At 43.6% G+C, this 20,802-nt stretch overlaps 1 protein-coding gene across 3 annotated transcripts in view; it reads right to left on the bottom strand.

Moving 5' to 3' along the window:
- Positions 1–17,642, bottom strand: part of LATS1 (large tumor suppressor kinase 1) — a 21,026-nt gene extending 3,384 nt beyond the window's left edge. The window contains exons 1-7 of one of the 3 annotated variants that reach the window (XM_083176509.1): positions 17,507–17,634; positions 13,309–13,779; positions 12,063–12,210; positions 5,047–6,530; positions 2,104–2,686; positions 1,143–1,325; positions 96–202 (exon numbers count right to left, since the gene is read on the bottom strand). In XM_083176509.1, the coding sequence (XP_083032635.1) occupies positions 96–202; positions 1,143–1,325; positions 2,104–2,686; positions 5,047–6,530; positions 12,063–12,210; positions 13,309–13,653 (2,850 nt within the window). In that variant the 5' untranslated portion in view covers positions 13,654–13,779; positions 17,507–17,634. Of the gene's footprint in view, positions 1–95; positions 203–1,142; positions 1,326–2,103; positions 2,687–4,023; positions 4,136–5,046; positions 6,531–12,062; positions 12,211–13,308; positions 13,780–16,997; positions 17,315–17,506 lie in introns of those variants that run through there. The other 2 variants (XM_083176510.1, XM_083176511.1) reach the window with 2 other exon arrangements.
- Positions 17,643–20,802: the final 3,160 nt, after the last annotated feature.

Raw genomic sequence — 20,802 nt, 5'->3', positions numbered from 1 at the left:
ACTGCTTATGTATATTTTAATGATATAAATCATTAAAAGTCAATCTAAAGACTCACCAAAATAATACATAAACAAATTAAGAACATTATACTTACTTTCATTTGTGTTTCCATTGGTGACCCTGCATGGAATGGAGCCTTTCCAACAAGCATTTCATAAAGAATGACTCCAACACTCCACCAGTCACAGAGCTGCGTATATCCTACATTGTGCATGGGAAGATTCAATAGTCAGACTCGGGACTTCGCAACAGTCATAGGGCAGTATTCAATGAGAAAAATTTGCCGTGTTTTATGGCGAGTTTGTGCTTTTCTCGCGTTGGACGGAGAGTTTTGCTCTCAAGAAGCGAGCAACCCTATTCAACGTGCACTTCTTGCCGTCTTTCTAAGTGATTTTCGCCGTGTCTCTCAGTGTAGCAATTCTCCATCTTTTCATGGAGAAGTGGAATGTGAACTTTTTAAATAAAAGTTTTTTTTGTTTTAATTTTGGTGTAAAAAAAAAAAAATCAGGAATTTTATTCTGTAAAGGGGCATGCTATTTTTATTCATGTGCTTATTTTAATACACAGAGCAGCCAGTAGGGGGCCGGGAGCCGAGCCGCTCATTAGATATTCATATATTCACTGCACCCGATCATTACATATGCATGATCGGGAGCAGTGAATATACCCGGTCCCCTGCTGGCTCTGGGGGGGCAGCTTAAGCTGCCTGGGTCCCGGGGAGCCCACCTCCCCCCCACATATCTTCTGGGGCAGGCAGGGAGACTTCAATCTCCCTGCCTGCCACTGTCCCACGGCTCCCTGCTGCGGACGCTCGTCTGCTGCAGGGGTTAAGATTCGCTGCGAGGGGCAACTCGCCCCTCCGACATTGAATACTGGGAGAGCGAGTGGCAGCCAGCCCTCCGGAACACAGCGAGTGTGCAGCGAATCCTAAACAGGATTCGCTGCACACGGCGATATTTTACATTGAATACTGCTCTCAGACTCAACGCTGATTTCATCAGTGTGACAAACATAAGGTACATGAACAGGGAGAGAGGAGCACGGTGTGCTGGAGACATGCGATCACGTTGAGGAGTTACAAAGTGGCTGTGGATTTTCGCTCTTCTAGATCTCACATATTCAAACAGTATTTGTTACATACCTGTACGCAATAGGACCTCTGGCGCAATGTAGTTGGGGGTTCCAACTAGAGAATGTGCCAAGCACCGTTGATGCTGTCTTGCTGCTCGCCACTCAAGAGGTTTAAGTCTGTCAGCACAGTGGCAATTTGCTGGATCACTCCATTCATTGCTAAAATCCATGCTGTCTTGTCGCAGGTGCTCGCCTATAGCAGAACAAATAGCCATTAACCTTAGTTATAGTATATTTTTTTACCCAATGTGGTAATTTTACTAAGAAGTGAATTCTATTGAAGATGCCTATAGCAAGCAGATTCTACGTCTTATTCCTTTAGCACCTTCTGCTTTGTTTTCAACTTGATCATATTAACATCGATCATCAATTTTATTACACTGTGAGAGCAGTTATTGGATTATGATGGAATTACTGGATCATCTCTCTAAACAAATAAATTAGTTTTTATATATGATAATCTACTTTGATTTCACGTATGTAGCTCTGCATATGGCATTTACATTCTAGGTGGTTCAAAAGAGCTTTCTACTACACACATCTATCGCTGGGGCAGATGTATTAAGCTTTAACAAGAGATAAATCCAAGGGTGATAAAGAGATAAATGTCCAGCCAATCACCTGCTAACTGCCAGGCTACAGGCTGTGTTTGAAAAAAGTCAGTAAGGAGCTGATTGGCTGGATGTTTATCTCTCCTTATCACCCTTGCATTTATCTCTTGTTAAGGCTTAATACATCTGCCCCATTATCCCTTCTTCATATATCTCTCAATGCTTAAAATGTAAATATGTAACTTTTCCTCATTAGTGGCTCAACATCTGTCTGTATAACCAAGGCAATTTGTTTTATTTTTGTCTCATTTCTCAAATTTTGCTTCGGTTAATACTTTTTAGTATTCTTAGGAACAGAGCTTGTGCATTTATGTATATTCTGAGGCTAGTGCATTTAGCATAAAATGGATTAATACTTGCCACTTTGATAATACTTTGAGTCATGAGTCCACCGAAACCCTGTGCATAGTCCGAAATCTGTGAGCTTTATGTGGCCATCACGGTCAATAAGGATGTTGTCAGGCTTGATGTCCCGGTGAATGAAGCCCATTTTGTGAACACTCTCAACAGCACAGGTAAGCTCTCCTATATAGAATTGGGCCAAGTCCTCAGGGAACACTTCCTTGCGAATCAGGAGACTCATCATATCACCTCCTGGAATATAATCCATGACAAAGTATAGGTTGTCCTTGTCCTGGAAAGAGTAATAAAGTCGTACTACCCATTCATTGTCTGCCTCTGCTAAGATGTCTCGTTCAGCCTTGACATGGGCTACTTGGTTGCGTAATAACACATCCTTCTTCCGCAAAGTTTTCATTGCGTACAAAGCATTGGTATCAGTCTTTCTGGCTAAACACACTTCTCCAAAGGCACCGATTCCAAGGGTCTTGATTTTTACAAACATGGATTTATCCATTTTGGCTCTCTTAAGGCGGATGTAGTTAGATTCCTTCTGACACAGCATTCTCCTCATTTGGTCCTGGGCATTAGGTGACAGGCCAACCTAAAAAAATAAATAAAATCAATTATTTCATGGAAACATTTTAACAAAGCACTTACATGATGTATTAAGGTCAGGATAGATTTTAAAATTGTGTGACCAACAACCGTACAGAAAAAAACGTTTTATATTAGTATTTTAATGTTCTTTAAAGCTTTTAATTAAAGATCCATCTATGGTGATGTAGAATGACTATATTCACACTTTTTATTAAAGGCTAAATTTAAAACAAAAGTTGGTACTCTTTACCTAGAAGGGCGCCCACGATTTTGATCATGGGCATCGCAAGTAAAAAAATCGCTTCGGTCGCATCGCATGCGACCAAAAAAATCGCATGCGATGCGATCGACGCGATTTTACATAGGGAACAATGTTAAATGGGTCAATTGACCCGATTTAACATTGGGAACAATGTTAAATGGCCCACAGCCCCCAAATAGCCACCCTGTGGCCCCCCAATTGTTAATGCCACCCCACGATCAACGTGAACCCGAAGCGTGGCGAGCGCAGCGGTACGCGTCCTCCGACCTTTTCATACCCCCACTATCCACGTCGGCGTGGAGTTGAGAATAGATAGTGTGGCGAGCCCGAAGCGTGGCGAGCGGACGCGGATACCTTCACAGGTATACGCGTCCCTTTGCGGGCTTCACAGGTATCCGCGTCCCCCATTTTAACATGGTTTTCTATGTAAAATCGCGGGCGTCGCATCGCATGCCATTATAATGGCATGCAATGTACATGCGATGCCCGCGATGGGCGCCCTTCTAGGTAATGGAGTACCAAAATGTTTGCGTATGATTGGTTCAGTTAAAAAAAAAAAAAAAAATAGAACTTAAGGCCAGGGGGTAAGAACTTTTACTTTCAACTCAACTCAACGAAAAGCATTAGTGATTTTGTATGTGAAAGCACAAAAAAAAAGTTACTTGGCTGTCCTATAGGGCAATAAGTGAAGACCATCAGACCGCCATGGAAATAAAGATGGACTATTATAATACCAATGTAATAGTCATGCATGGCATCACCATAGATTATAGCCTACCCAACATTGCAAAAATTTCAAGCACTAGGGGAGCAGTGAACAACAACACTGTAATCATTTCAAGTAGTTTACGCATGTACGGCATACAAAATGAGTAGTTGTTACATGGTTGTGCACAAAAAATGTGGAAATGCAAGCTTAAACAGATTGAGTCTGATTACTTTTGTAAGTTAGTTGTGCAGAACTTTGTGAACCAGTCAACCTCATGCTTGCGTTCATCACATAGGATACACATGCAGCGGCCAAGAAAAATCATGCCATTATTAACACAGCATCATAGCGCTGAGATTTACTTGCCTACCCAGTATTGGAGGCTTGAAGAGCTCAGCCAAGCTCCAACCTTAACTGTTTAAACCATCTGTTAGTGAGTGGGGGGGGGGGGGGGGGGGGGAGGAGAAGGAGAGATAGAAAAGCTAAGAGAAGACACAGATTGAGAAGAAAAGTGAAATCAGCAAATAAGGAGAATTTTTTTTTTTTTTTAATATTTAACTTTTTCTTAAGGACCTTGTTTAGAACACAATCTATTATAAAGTCATAAAAGATCAAATACTACATGTACAGTGTTCAATTACTACAAAATGTATTAATATCAAATCCAGATCTTTTATTTCCAAAGGAACAACAACAACAACAACAACAACAACAACAAAAAACAGCCTCTCAAAGCGAGCTTTGCCTGCCACCACCTTAAGCCTAACATCCCACTGCAGCCTGACTCACTATCACAGCACCTAAACTTCCCGCCCGCAGCCTTACTGGACAGGCTACCTCCTCCCTGGTACCTGATGTATCCATAATCAAAAAGTACTGGACCAGGTGCCAGATAAATTGGTGGTGTACCTGTAGTAAAGAAGGTAAAGTAACCTTACTAAAATATGGGCAAGTATACTTGGGGGTAATTATGAAAGACTTATTAGGCAAGAAGTTCAGCAACTCCTCAGATAATGGTGATACAAGGCTGTAAGGTCTGGAATAGAATAGAATATATATCCCAGAGATGCTAAGATTACAACAGGGAACAGCTGCTAACCTGCAAACGCAACTTGTAGCATGTGGCTGTATATAAATAGTCTATGTATACTTTATTTATGCATGTTGTCATTTTATCATAAGTCAAAATGTGTGATGAGTTTCAGTCAGTCGCTTTACATGAAAGGTACGCCTATAGCCTTGGAATACATCAATTTTATATGTTAATGCTAGGACAAAAGGTTAATTATAATGTAAATATTGGCACACTAAAACTATTCCTTAATTTCTATTAGCCTTCATTTAAATACAAGACTTTGATAGAATTAAAGAGTACACAAAGTAACATTCTTACTCGCATCATCTCATTTTCCAGCTGCTTCTTGCGATGTATTCTCTGATGGTGAGATTTTAGTATATTTTCCACATGTTGCTCCATGAAGAACTTGAAAGCCTGAGGTGAGTAGCTCTGTATACGAGACTCCCTTCTCTCTTCATCTCGCTTGTTCTTTCTGACTGGCACAGGGGATGTAGTGATCTGTTTCTTTTCTTTCTCTGTAGTTTCCACAGTGTTCTCAGAGTTCTTTTCGCCGTCTTCTGGGATACTCGAAGTCATAGGCATTTCTTCTTTGCCTGATTTCGGGCCTGCCTCGTACCCAGGAGTGTTTTGCTGTAGTAAGTGCTTTGGGTAAGGTGGTGGTGGTCCTTGATAATTTGGTGCTTCAGTTTGTGAAGGCAGCAAGCCATTGTTGTGAGAAACCCCTTCAGAGTAAAGCCCCGGCTGTATACTCTGAGTTAGCCAAGAGGGATGAGCTGGGGCCAGCGCAGTTTGAAGCTCTGGCTTTAACACCCTCATGCTCTTTACAGGTTGCTGTATAGGAGCAGGAGTGATTGCAGTCACAGTTGTGGCAGATGGCTGAGTGTTAGCAGGATGCACCTGGCGAACTGCCATTGGGTTATTGAAAGAATTAGACCTTACAGGTATATTATTTTGCCAAGATGTCATCTCATGACTTCCTGGAGGCGACGGGTTTGAGGAGGACTGAGGCCATGAAGTTGGGTGACTCTGCATTCCTAGGTTGTATAGCTCCATATTGTGGCTGTTTCGATTTGGTGCTAGCACAGATGAGGGCATATTTCCATTACTATAAGCAGAAGGTGACATGGGTCCATTACCCCCTTGCATCTGCAATGCTGCATTGCTTGGTCCATTTGAAATAGCATACGATGGAGGTTGGGACCTTCCCATATTGCTCCCCCCTTGGTGTGTTATGAAGTCAGTTTGTCCATTACCATTCTGGATGCCAGGCCTCACCGAATAACCAAACTTGCTGTTGCCAGATGCTTGCATGATGATGGGCTGCCTTCCCACCGGAACAGAATTCATAGATCTCTGACCTTGCGTTTGTGGGTTTAGCATCTGCACAGAGTTCATATTTGGAGGAGGATAACCTTCTTGCCAACCTCCAGATGGAACTGGGGAAATACGGGAAATAAGGAATTCCATATTGCCAGAATAGCGCTTTGTCTGTGGGTTGGGTTCCCAGGATTGTGGCGATTGATTTGTACCTCTGGGAGGAGGCTGTGGTGGTGGTGTAACACTTCTTACTTGTGGCGGAGGTGGAGGATTCACTCTCTGGCCATTTACTGGAATTTGTTGAGCAAAGGCAGGGAGGCCTGATCCAGACAACGGTCTTCCCATCTCCGCTTGGGAACCTGGCATTTCTGATCCACCATATACAACGCTGTCAGACAATGGCGATATGTGTCTCTGTGGGACTAGCGACTCCTTCGAACCTTTCCAGCTCTGTCTGCGTATCACAGAATGCTGGATGCTACCTGCAAAATGAAAATGCCAAAGAAATTTAAGTTTAAAACCAAGAAAAAATAAAATACCTCAAAACAGGTTACTATTACTGATAATACAGATCTAAAGTAAACAGCATGAACCGCAGAACATTTCAGAAATAAAGCTCAATGATTTTAAGCAACAAAAAACTTTAGTGAGTAGTCAGTCAATATTGTTCATATTTTACAGTAGACACATATGGGCCAATCCTGCCACAAAAACCATGTGGCAGAATCATTTGTTAGGCTATTGCAGTTTTTAGGTAAAGGTTACATTTAAATAAAAATAAAAAATGAAATTAATTTAATGGTTATCAAGTAACTATGGGCCTAAATCAGACGTGATCACTGTAATTCAAATGAGAAATAAATATATATATATATATATATATATATATATATATATATATATATATATATATATATAAAAAAAGAAGAAATATTGCTGATTTTTTTGTCGGTTTGGCCATGCACATGCGCGCTACGATCCGTATGCATGCATAGTGGTTCCATAAATCAACTGACTTGAAAATTCGCACAACATAAATGAGAGAGGTAATCATTCATCAGTTAGGTTGAGTTTGAATAACTTGCGTCTTCATCATAGTATTGTCGGTCATTGGAAGAGGACTGCAAACACGGGCAGATACTGTACCTTTAAACATCCCCAATAGAAGTGCTATGAATCGTTACAGACTTCACATTGCTGTGAAGATTTTGTGGCAACTGTTCAATATGTTGTGTCACAACATGTTATACCAGCTCTGAAGCATAATTGGTGTAAAGCAACTGAAGTAAATGGGACAAGAAATGTTTAATCTGATGAAGTGCATACCCCCGCCCTGCCAGAGTACTTGCTGGCTGAATATGACCAGCATTATCTCTTTCAGATGGCTCAGCAATGACCAATGCTCAGTTACTTAAATCTGGTAACTACTGCTTGTAACAAATTGGCATTTCATACTGACAAATCCCAATTCCAACTCAGCTGGGGGGGGGGGGGGGGGGGGGGGGAAGAAGAAAGAAAGAAAGAAAGAAAGAAAGAAAGAAAGAAAGAAAGAGAATGAATCAGTACTCCTTCCAGATGGGATTCAAATAAATTTTCTTAGCTAAAGGCCTGGAAGTCTCCTTTCAAATCTACTGAAGAGCTCTTGTGCTATATTTAACATCTAAGGGGAATATCCTATTAGCCCCTATCATTTTTCAGACAAAAAAAAAAAAAAAATCAATGAATATATAAAATAAAAAATGGGACAGGCCTATCGGGCCTACAAGTTAGTTTTAGTCACCTGAAAAATGAGCAGCAATAGCACATGAGATCAGGTTAAAGGGCCGTACACACGCATCGATTTCGATTCGATGTAGATCCGATTTCGATTCCCCCCCTCCACCACCTTTCGATTTTTCCTTCGATGTGAAATTCGATTTGCACTTGTGCAATCGATTCGATTTCGTTCTACTTTCTATATCCCTTCGATCTGCAACCTTCTTTAAAAAAAAAAAATTATCATATATCATATCATATCTAATGCTCAATCGAAATCGAATCGAATTCCAATCGAAAACAACAAAAACACATTCGATTTACTAGATCCCTTTCGAGATTTCCTTGGCTGCATAGAGGATTTTTTTGTTCGATTTGGCGAAAACGGGAGCGCGCATCGAATCGAATTTAGATCGAAAGGAACAACAAACCGAAACGATTTCTTACAGGATTCGATCTGATTTTGCTCCTATAAGCAAAATCGAATCGAAAATGGCCAAAAATCCAAACGTGTGTACGTCCCTTAAGTTCCCAGACCCATGTGTTCTCATGGGCCTGAAGTGCCGCTTTTCAGGGATTATGCTTCGGGTGCCGGAGGGACTAAATAATAATACCCGATAAATTGATCAGGACACTGGCATTAGGGCCAATAGGATATTCCCTAAAATACTAAGTAAGATACTGGTGAGAAGACTATTGTGGTACATTGAGATAGATATAGAAAGAAATAGATAGCTATAGATGCATATATGTTTACAGATAGATACAGTTGTGTCACATATTATGACCACCAGCTAATAGAGAAACCACAGAGTGCAGCACTAACAGAAACTAGGTGGGCTGGGAGCGACTCAATAAAGGGGCTGGTAGGTTGGCACAGATATCTGGACCCATGCTGAATGCAGTGCATTCCACTGCTACTGGAGGGCGCATGGGGGAGGATACATACCGCAAAAACAACTATTGAGGAGGTCCCGCAGATGCTCAATTGGGCTCATGTTCAGAGAATTAGGGGACCAGGGAAGTATTTGGAAGACTTTGTCGTGCTCAACCAACCACAGTTGGACATTTCTAGCCGTGTGATATATCCCATTGGCTTGCTTAAAGATCCCACCTGCTCCAGGGAAGACAGGCAGCATGTACGTCATGGGTCTTCAAACTGTGGCCCTCCAGTGTTGTGAAACTACAAATCCCAGCATGCCTTGCCACAGTTTTAACACTCCCTTATAGCAAAACTGTGGCAAGGCATGTTGGGATTTGTAGTTTCACAACATCTGGAGGGACGCAGTTTGAAGACCCATGATGTACGTGATCTGCTAAGATGGATTCACAATCTAATCATGTGAGAGTGTCTTCCACATGGATGAGTGTCCCAGAGAATGTTACGCACATTCTGCAAACTATAAGACTGTCGCCCGTAGCTTGTGTTCTTCCAGCAATGGTTGCAGTGTGTATATTCTCCGATGTTTAATGCTTAACAGACATGCCAATGTTTATCTGTTTAATAAAGCAGGAAACGTGATTCATCAAAGAAGGCAACCATTTATCAATCAATGGAGGTCTAATTCAGATACTGCCATTCAAATGTATGCCTTTTCCACAGATGGACCTTCCTTAGCATAGGTGCAGAGACCATCCGTTTGCTTTGGAGCCCCATACGCAGCAGGGTTCGGTGAACTGTCTTTAAAGCTGTGTACACACGGGAGCGATAGGGGCTGAAATCGCTGGAAATATGGTCGCAGGCGACCATATTGCCAGTGATGGCAATGTGCCCCGGCAATAAATCGCCGGGTGCGCGCTCACGGTTTCAGCCCCGTTCTAAATCGCTGGTCGCAGGAGCTTGCTCCTGCGACCAGCTGATTACCTCTGCGGCACCACCGGCAGAGGTTCCCTGTCATCAGCGACCATCTCTGGTCGCTGATGAAAGGAGAAACTGAGCAATATATTGCTCAGCCATATATTGCTAGCAATATATGGCTGAGCAATTTATCTCCCCTGTGTGTACGGGGCTTTAGACATGTCTGGTAGCCCCCAGGTTCAATTTAATGGTGAGCTGCTCCACTGCAGCTTGTTGGTCTAACATCATGCTCCTTTGTAGCCAATGTTCACCTCTTACATCAATGGCATGTGGTGCTCTGCAGTTTTCTTGTCAGTTATTCACAATGGTGCCATTTGGCGAGTCACTATAAACATTCACCACAACAGCACCATTTCAGAAATACTGCCACCCTTGGCAAGAAGGCCCATAATGATTTATTTTTGCAACTCTGATAATATTGCTCTATTACCCATGACCACAACGAGCGACACACCCACCCACCCCATTTAGCCACGAGGGCTGCAATGACACTGTATTACCACCAATGAAACAGCTGTAACAGGTCTAAAACAAAGGAGCTTACATAGGGGCACATAAAAAAGCGGTAACCACAAAATGGCTAAAAAAAAATGTACTCAAATATAAACATACAGCACTTGCCATTCCCAAGTTGGGGTGCAATGAACTGTGACCACATTCCGTAAATAGAAAATAAAAAAGGAGACCTCAGCCCTCACCTTATTACATAAATAATTCAATAAATAATGGTGTAGTATGGGCACAGCCATCTTGGGCAATATTACCAGACTAACTATTAACCGGGGTCAAATTTACACAATCTTTTCAACCTGTCTAGAACAATGATGCCCTATTTGAACCAGCTCTGGCAGTCAACTTCTTGCCAGAACAACTTCGCTTTAGAGACCTGTTTCCAGGCTACTTGCAGTGTATTAGCGCATTACTTCTAGTTCCTATGTGTGTGTTAGCTCCTGCTGTCTTGCCATCCACTAAAGCAGTCAGATCCCATCATCTTTCTCTGGCATGTGCGTTAAGACCTTAGTAATCAATCTCAGCAGTGATCTATACTTGCAAAGACTCATCCACCTGCCTCCTGAGGCTCTAATGTCTGATACAGCATATGCTATCTGCTTCATGCAACAATTGTCACACATGGCTAGGGTTCAACTATGCAATGTTCTGCAATTGTAACAATGCCCTGTTGCTTAGAGAGGTCTTGTGGGATATAAAGGATAATATGTTCTCCACTGTAATTTGTTCAGGGCTTGATAATCCCCTAGTAGTGGGAAATGGTTACTGCACACACATTCAATAAAAGTTGTGAGAGCTGCATCGGTACTTGTTTCCTAGAACGGCGTCCAGATCTTCTACGTACGTAAACGTAGGGAAATCGCATTGCATCGCATGGGCCATTTTAGTGTCAGTGCAATGTAATTTATTCACTGCGCTTGTGCCCCAGGGAATCGCATCGCACCTCCCACAAAATCGCATGCGATTTTATAGGGTGTGCGATACCATTACATTAGGTATACAATAATATGATTGTACAGTATGTCATAAAAAGAGGTTTTACGCACCCCCCTACTATCCACGGCACCCCGAAGCATGGTGAGCGCGAGCCCCGCGAGGGGCGGCGGAACGCGTCCTCCAACTTTTTCATACCCCCACTATCCACGTCAGTGTGGAATTGTTTCTATATAGTGTGTCGAGCGCAGCGAGCCATAGAGCACGAAGCTTGGTGAGCCCTGCGAGGAGACACGGATTACTTTACATGTATTCCGCGTGCGCTCGCCACGCTTCGGGCTCGGTGCGCTATATAAAAAAATCAACTCCACGCCGACGTGGATAGAGGGGGTATGAAAACATCGGAGGACGCGTTCCGACGTGGATCGCCACGCTTCGGGGTGGCGTGGATAGTGCGGGGGTGCCTAAAACCTCTCTTTATGACATACAATCATATTATTGTATACCTAATTTAATGGCATCGCACACCCTATAAAATCACATGCGATTTTGCGGGAGGTGCGATGCGATCCCGTGGGGGCACACAGAGCAGTGAATAAATTACATGAAAAAAATCGCATCGCACGCCACCAAAATGGCCCATGCGATGTGATTTCCCTAATAGCCTAGTGGGAGCCGTTCTAGGAAACAAGTACCACTGCATCTCTGGCGAAGCCTGGTATTTGCTTCATTACATAGAAATATGAACTAAACTATGAAAAGATCCAAAAGGCAAGTCCCCACATCCACACAAAATGGGGCAGGACTTTTTTTTCTTTATTGGTACGAGTTGAGCTTTTAAAGTTTGTGTGTGTAAGAGAATTTAGACTGTAAGCTCCAATTCCAATTTCTCTGCGCTGTGCAACATCTCTAAAGTATCACTAGTTTTACGCAATGAAAATAATAATTCACCACCTACCTTGCTTCATTGCAGTGTTGAGAGGTCTTGCTGCAGGAGCAATCTGTGGTTCCCGATAGGATTCCTGGTAACTCATTCGGCTAATATAAGCAATTGCTGCTTCTATGCTGCGACTATTTGTCTGCTGTAATGCTTGGACCACCATGTCCTACATTTAGAGAGACGTGGGAAGGAAGGGAAATAGGAGACATAGCAAGTGAAATATTGCGGTCTCAGAGGATACTGTCTTACATCATAGAAATTACCTATATAACGAATGTTGAATGTATAAATTACCAATATGAATTTATGATCAATTTGCAATAAAAAAAATAATCTACAATGAATTGCTTTAATAGAAATGTGCTGCAGTCGCCCCAAACCGCCCCTCTCGCTATGCCAGGTCCCACGAAACACAGCTAAGAGGTCATCTCATGACTTCCTGGAGGCGACTGGTTTTATGAGGACTGAGGCCATGAAGTTGGGTGACTCTGCATTCCTAGGTTGTATAGCTCCATATTGTGGCTTTTTCGATTTGGTGCTAGCCACAGATGATTCCTGTTTTTGATTAGATTTTGCTTATAGAAGCAAAATTGAATCCACATCGAATGGTTTTTAGGACACTTTCGATCTGCATTCGATTCGATGCGCGCTCCTGTTTTCTCAAAATCGAAAAGAAAAATAGACTGTGCAGCCAAGGAAATATCGAAATCAATATCGAAATCGATATCTAATGCCAAATTGAAAGTGAAGATCTAATGCCAGATCTAATAGAAAATCGAATCTAACATTGAATCTAAAGCAAATCGAAGTGTGTGTACACAGCTTTAAATGCCTTTTTTCACCACAAAAGTAGAAATAAATGTATCACTTGAAGGATAACAAGATGACATTCTAAATGTGTTTCATGCACTTGCTCATAAATAAAATGAGCAGAGCCTTTGTTTCCTTTTTCATCTTTCCGCTCAGAACTCTGTGCAAGTGAATAGATAGACAATTTAGGATGCAGCATTGTAAGAGGGAAATAAAATAAAAAAACTAATATTTGATCTAAATGCTCTCAGGACAACTGTTGATCGTTTGGTGTAATATAAATCTCTGTCAAGACAAAGTTATGATAATGTGAACTAAACTGTAAATTACACTAATCTGTCAGAGGGTGTCATTTACAGCAACCCTTGGTATATATTTTTTTAGTAACTAATACCGTTTTCATTGACACAGATGATGTGAACCCAATTCCTGTCACTGTCAAAAGAACGCTTACCTCATCAAACCCAGCACTCTGAAGGTCATGAAGCATTTTTCTGTTTACTTCATTCCCTCCTCTCTGGGATGAACTGGTCACATTGGCAAAAGGCTGCAAGGAGTTACGAATCTCAGCCAAAGCCTTGTGGTATGTGACAAACTTGGGAGGATTGCGTCCTTGTCTGGGATCCTCAGTTTTGGTTGGCCCTTGCTCAGTCTTCACCACATCAGATGGTTTGGGAAGATGGCGGAGACTTTCCCGAATTTCCAGCAGCATTTGCCTGCTATTGCCAGGATAATTGCTTGCTGGGAATGTTTTGGGCCTCATTTGCCTGTATCCCTCGGGTTTCTCCCCCCTCTTCATGAAAACACATGTATCTGTGCAACTTCTTTCAGAGACAATGCTGAAATGACAGCTTAGACTTTATTTTATTGTTGTGAAAGATCGTTCTAAAGACTGCTGATAAAGAGATCAACCATCACACTGGACCTGCAATGTTAAACAGAACACAAACCAAAATGAGAAATTTCCAAGTTAATGTAAGTTAACCCTTTGAGTGCGATGCTCAAACTATCCGCTAAAGATGCCAGCGTCACTCACATTTGTTACATCAATTCAAATGAAAAATGTTGTGTAAAAATAGATATCTAATATATAAAAGTAAACATCACAGGTCATTAAGATGAATAAAAATGTTTGCCTATTTTCACAAATCCACTTGGCACTCAAAAGAGTTAAGTAAATTGCAATCCCAGATAACAATAGAAATTACATTTTTCATAGCACATGTTTTTAAAATATGTTCCAACAGATGAAGATTAAAATTAAACTTTTTTTTAATCATTTATCCTGACAAAATGACAGTAAAGTCCCATTAACACTAGGTGATCTTGTTCACAGTATAGCTCGGTAAGGGCTTTCTGAGCGATATTGTGAACAATATCGCCTAGTCAGTGTATACACTCAATGTCGTTAATGATGTACACTCCCACATTTCTAAATGGGGCTTAAATGTCTCGTGGCTATATGTAATGCTGCCCATGCACTTGTGAGATATTGCATGCAATCATTTGATTTTTACCACATCTGGCAGATAAATCGAATGATTGTATGCATTTTTAAGGGACGTTTCGACGGGATGCGTGGGCACGCCATCGAATGCACATAATATCTATTGAATTGCAGGAGCGATCGCATGTGGTTTTTAACCACATGCGATCGTTTGAATGCAATCGGCGAGTGGAGGGAACGCTTTCAGCGGTGTGGGGTTTGGGGAGAGGGTGCCAGAGGGACCGCTGGCAGCATGGGAGAGGGTGGGCAGATTTCGGCATTGAGCATTAAGCTAGAATTAGCGCTAGCAGGCATCAAAAGTGTTTAAAACACTGGGCAGCCCTCTGACTGGCTGAGAGAAAAAGTAATAGGACCTTTGCACAGATAACGGACTGCAAGGCCATATAGAAGTCCCATGCTGCCCTGACCTTTATAACACCACCATTGTTGCTGCAAACAATTTCACTGTCTAACATTGTACTATACTTTATCCAAAATTACTGCCTTTAATATCCTGTTAGAAGAGATTTATGTTTCACATAAGGGGGAATTCAATTGGGTTTGAGGATTAACAAGGTAAAAAATCTTGTGCGCAATTTTTGTATTATGGTGACACTCACTGAAAACCATGTGGCCACTCACTCATACAAACGACATACTCGCCACTGCTGTAGAAGATCCGACTTCAGACACTGGATGTAAAGTACACCACTTTGAAATTTTATTAATTACAGACTAATTAAGCTACTTGGAAACTTCAAGTTGCTGTTGCTTAATTAGTCCTTGGTGGTGGGTTGCTAATTTCGAAGGGGCGATTGTAGTCAGAAAGCTAACCCCTCCCCTCCGCCCCAGCAAGTGTTTATGCCAGGTCCTCGCTGCCGCCGAGTGGAGGCAGTCGGCAGCTGTGCGGATGCGGGGGGTTTGGCCGGGAGCTGTCGATCAGCCGTGTTGAATGTAAAATGTGCCCTTCGGATTGAAAAATGTGCCCTGCTCAGTAGTCAGCACCGTGCCATAAAAATATCCTACAGTGAACCCTAGGATACTGTGGGGTCTATTCAGGAAGCATAGAAAAAGAGTGAAGGAGTGAGCCAGTGCAGACCTTGCCCAAGGTAATCACTTAGCTTTGAGATAACCATTATCAAGTGCATTCTGTAAAACAATACACAGCAGTTGATTGGTTGCCATGGGCAACTTCTTAATAGGGGAAATGGTAAGCATAACAGCTGTCAGTCAGAACACTGGCGCCATAACTTTGAACAGCTCAGGACACGGATGCCGGAATACCAACAGCCGGCATCCCAAACGTAAGTACAGTATGTCAAGGGCAGGTTAGGTTCAGGCCAGCGGGTGTATGTGTGAGTTGGGTTTTCCGTTAGGCACTAGTGGGGGAAGAAGGAAAAAGGCTGTTTTCTGATTTTGCACTTTGAGCTCAAAATTGTCCAGTGTGTATGGGTGGGCCATAAGCGATGATGTGAACTACCCATCATTGCTGGCTGTGAACTGATATTGCAGGCCAAGTGGTTCACCAGCGGTTTAGGATTTAAGCTTTAGGCAGTAACGTATGGGGGTGTAAGGGTTAGACCACAGGTCTTCAACCAGTGGCCCTCCAGATGTTTTGGAACTACATGTCCCATCATGCCCTGACAGTTTTGGCATGCTCTTATAGGAAAAAATGTGGCAATGCATGTTGGAACATGTAGTTTCACAACATCTGGAGGGCCACAGGTTGAAGACCCATGCGTTCGGTTAGACCCTAGTGGGGAAGTTTAGGAGGGAGAGGTTTATGCTAGTTACACACCAGAAAGATCATTATCGTGAGATGACATACGATGGTCGCACGATCTGCATCTGATACTATTCCAATTTGTATCCAGTTAAAGGGGACATTTTCAAATCCTGACTGCAGCAGGTAGGATCTGCAAAAGATCAGCGGAGACGTGCATCGGATCTAAAACATGCCCAACTTGCATACAAATCGGTCGAGATTTTATCGAAATTGCGGAATTGAAGCCAAATCATTCTGGTGTGTACCCAGCATTAGGTAAGAGACATGTCAGGATGCTGGGGTTCTGGTGTGTACCCAGCATTTGGTAAGAGACATGTCGGGATGCTGGTGTAAGTCTTAACTGCCATAGGTGCCGAAACCATAGGTGCTCCGGGGTGCTCACCGTCAGGGATCCTGGCAGCACCGCAGCGGGGTCCCAGCAGCGGATATGCTGTCAGCAGCGGGGGTCCCTGCTATTAATACCACTGCTAGTTCCCATCCGCCGCAGGGACCCCCCCTGCTGACGTCATATCCGTTGCTGGGACCCCGCTGCGGTGCTGCCAGGATCCCCTGCCTACCTCCATCCAGCACTGGGGGGGGGGGGCACCCTTGAGCACCCACCGGCAAAAAAGTAAGCCGGCTCCCCTGTTAACTGCAGGATATCATATCTAGCCCATTAATAGATCCCTATCCCTTCCTGTTCAATCTGCGTGCTGCCAATTGTAAAGGCCGCTGGAGGAGTAATAATGGTCTGGGCTGGTGATCGTTACAGTGAATGGAACATTATTTGTTTCTTCTACACATTGTTTTACTGAAAGCTGATGGACCCGAAAATAAAATCAGCAGCGTTTTCAATACCAGTTCCACAGAGCGGGGCGCAGCCCCATCTTACCCGGCAGAGGCGCTACATGCAAGCATAGAGGAGAGCGCTGCAACCCGGGGCTGATGCATGACAGCGCCTTGCGCCAGCCCGAGAGGTGACAGTCACTCACTGCCTGCTGCAGCGCCGGCCTTATGTCGTCATCACGTCCACGTAATAGCGCTGCGGGCTCCGGACACGGGTTGCCTCTGCGGCCTCTTTGTTCCAAGCGAGTGTGCTCAGCTATTCTCTAGATAAGAGCCCTGATTCAGTTCTGTTAGAGCCTGGCTAAGTGACACTAGCAGCACTAGCCAGAGCCGCCCCACGCCGCGGAGAGTGACAGCCCGCCTCCTCGCTGTCACACACACACACACTGCCCTACCCGGGTCCCGGACACGTCTCTACAGAGCACAGGCCGCCGCCCACTCGTGTGATATTCCAACACACCGTATGCCACTGCAATAACTCTCGCGGCTACTCCGCCACTTCCCGGAAACTGCCCGCACCTCCTCGGGATCACCGGTGGCCTCTCTCTCACTCACCTCCAACTTCTACGGCTCCGGCTCAGTTCCGGGCAGCCATTTTGCGTCTCACTCCTGTGCTTGCCAGTTCCCGGATGTTGCTGCTGTTTTTTTTTTTTGTTGTCGCTTCGGTTCGTCCCCCTGTCATCCGCCGTCTAGTCTGGCCCCTCACAACGTCATCACGCAGTATAGCAGCCGCTGCGTGTCATCATCATCTTCACTTTCTTCTTCTAGTCTGTTAGCTTGTGTGTACGTCTCACTGTGTACTGGAGATGGGACATCAAAATAAATCATCATCAGTTAAATTATGTTTTTCCACATGGTTTTACAAAACATTGTTTAGACCTAAACATTGGTAATGTGAAACCGATGTTAACTCATGTTTCTATTTTTTTTTTTAAATAAATAAACTGCATACCTAATAGTATGATACATACCCTGCAGCATCTGAAGGGCAGAAACTGACACAAAATCGGAAAGGGGGGCGTTTCCTATACTTAATGGAGAGTCAGAGACCCAGACAACTCCATTACCTTTAACCAACTGGTGAGCATAAGCCATTCGGCCTCTCCATGTGGACTCACAAAACTATCAGGTGTATTCAATGCCCTGATCGCTAGCTATGACGGCGAGCAGTGTTGAGAGCTCACCATCATAGCTCACTCCCCTTAACTCGCCGTTTCCACCTTACTGGTTTTTTTTTCCTGCAACCTTGTGTCCATGGCAGGACCACATATCTAAAGGACACTAAGGGCGGGATGTTGTAACATCCGCGCCCATTATCGCTGGCTACCGCATTTTTAATAACGGCATATGCTATAACATATGCCGTTATTCATGCAAGGGACAGCTCTTGCGGTAAGAGCTGTCCCTTGCGATGCGGTGCCGGCACTGGACTTCCGGGTCTGTGACCCGGGAGTCCATCTGCGCATGCGCAGACCCCGGCGCCGGCCGCAGGGCACGCTGGGAGGGATCCGTGACGGATCCCTCAAACAGCGCTGCGGTAAGAAGCCCATAGGCTTCTGCAGGGATTCGCCAGCTTTAGCTGGCGATTCCCTCCGCAGCGCTGACACTGCGGAGGCGCCATATAGCATATAGAAATGCGGTAGAAACCCCGAAAACGGGGTTTTTACCGCATTTCTGCTATATAGCATCCCGCCCTAATTCACTTCTCAAATTGCAGGCTTTGGGTCAAGTGCCATTGGATTGTCTGTTGTGTACCGTCGACGTTGCGAGCCTCTACACATGTATCCCACATGAGGGGGGGCTCGTGGCGGTGCATACCTTGATCACCGGCAATCCTCTGGACAAGGGTCCAGATGTGCCTTTATTTTTACAACTATTAAGTCTCACTTTGAAACTTAATTTTTTCATGTCCAATAATCGGTACTACCTCCAGCAGTGTGGCTGTGCGATGGGGTCCTCTGTGGCCCCATCGCTAGCCAATAGTTACATGTTCACAGTCGAGCATAATCTGTTCAATGATGTTCCCAGTGTCAGCAGGCATCTGGTCCTATATACTAGGTACATAGATGACCTGCTGATACTGTGGTCAGGACCTTAGTCCCTGCTGGAGAATGTACTTGACAAGCATAATTGTTCAGGATCACCTGTAAAGTTCACTTACAACATCAGCAGGGAATGCATTAATTTCCTGGATGTTGATATAAGAATTTCAGAGGGGGCGATCTCCACGTCCTTATTCTGTAAGCCGACCGATCGCAATCATTTATTATTGTACTCAAGCCACCATCCTGTCCAATTAAAGGCCGGACTCCCGTTCTCGCAAATGTTGCGGGTACGCAGAATCGTGAGTGACCCTGAGGAATTGGAATCCTCATTGTCTATGATGGTCAACAGATTTAGCGAGCAGGCTTACCCCTAAAAGACCTGTTAAAATCTAAACAGTATTATCACTTACGAGGGAACAGTCCTTGACCCCTATCAATAGAGTCAAAGAAGAAAAGGTCATCTGGGTTAATGCTTTTCATCCTAAAAGTGGCTCCATCAATAAGATGGCCAAGTCCCATTGGCCAATCATCAACACTGATACGGCCTTTCGGTCTCTACATCATAAAAAGCTTATGTGTGCCTATACTAGAGGCAAGAATTGAAAAGATTATCTAGTAAAAAATGACATTGTGGATACGGAAATGTCTTTGAGTTCTTCTACCTTTTTAGGGAAACCTAAAGTGGGCTGCTATAAATGCAGCGGTTGCACGACTTGCAACTATATGGTTACCGGGGATATGTTCCATCATCCATTCTCCGGCAAACCGTTTAAAATCAGACAAAGGGTTACATGTTCTTCGTTGTACATAGAACACCTTATCAGTTGCCCTTGTAGCCGACATGGCAAAACGATACAGTCTTTTAAAGAGAGAGCAGTTGTCCATAGATCAGCTATCAAGTATGCACTGATCCAGGGTCCAGTGACCAACCTGTGTCACGGCACTTTGCGCAGGCTAAGCACCCCCTATCATCACTTAGATATAGGATTATTGAACAAATCCCCAAACCCAAGAGAGGGGGAGATAGGTGTCTTATGCTTTGTAGAGCAGAAAGCCTAGGGGACTCAACGAGCATACTGGCTTATCCTATTTTCTGTGCATTTCTTACAGAACATTTTCAGAGTATACTGTAAATTGTATAGTAATGTGCAATAATTCATTTCTTGTACTCCATCTGCATGGAATCAAAGGTGCGCCCAGGGTATGTAGTACCTATCAGTCTGTGTATTTAAATATTATCATACATGGGGGAATACCTAATGGAGAGACCTGTAGCTGTTTTGGAAACAGCATCATTAATTGTCCTGCTATTTCTATACGTTGTTTCATTTATTTTTGCAATCACCATGTCAGCACATTTTAACACTATGATAAGAATGCGCTGCAATATATGATTCATTCATGTATTTTGAATGTATTTTAATCATATTTCTTGTACTTTTTCATGTAAGTGTAAGGGCAGATTTTGGATGCCCTCCACGGCTTCAACGGCGTCCTAGAGGCGGTGACGTCATGAAGCTGCGCCAGGAGGGACGCCGGGGAGGCTCGTGGACGGCTCAGAACTGCATAAAAGTAAACCTGTTTTGTATGATCACTGTCTTCACACCTTGATAAAGGGACCACTAGGTCTTGAAACGTTGGTATATCCAGGTCGTCAGTGTCTTCATTTAAGTGCTGCCGCTCCCACCACTCTACATGTTAACCCTTTGTTGGGTATACCTTGCGGGGGGCACCAGAGTATTTGTCTTACCAGCTGACCTGTGGAGTGCCGCAGCCATCAAATAAGTATATATATATATATATATA

Source organism: Crinia signifera, chromosome 3 (assembly GCF_055691185.1).
Source record: "Crinia signifera chromosome 3, ASM5569118v1, whole genome shotgun sequence".
Taxonomy (NCBI): domain Eukaryota; kingdom Metazoa; phylum Chordata; class Amphibia; order Anura; family Myobatrachidae; genus Crinia; species Crinia signifera.
Note: the sequence above shows the minus strand (reverse complement) of the source record. Positions and strands in the feature narration are given on the sequence as shown.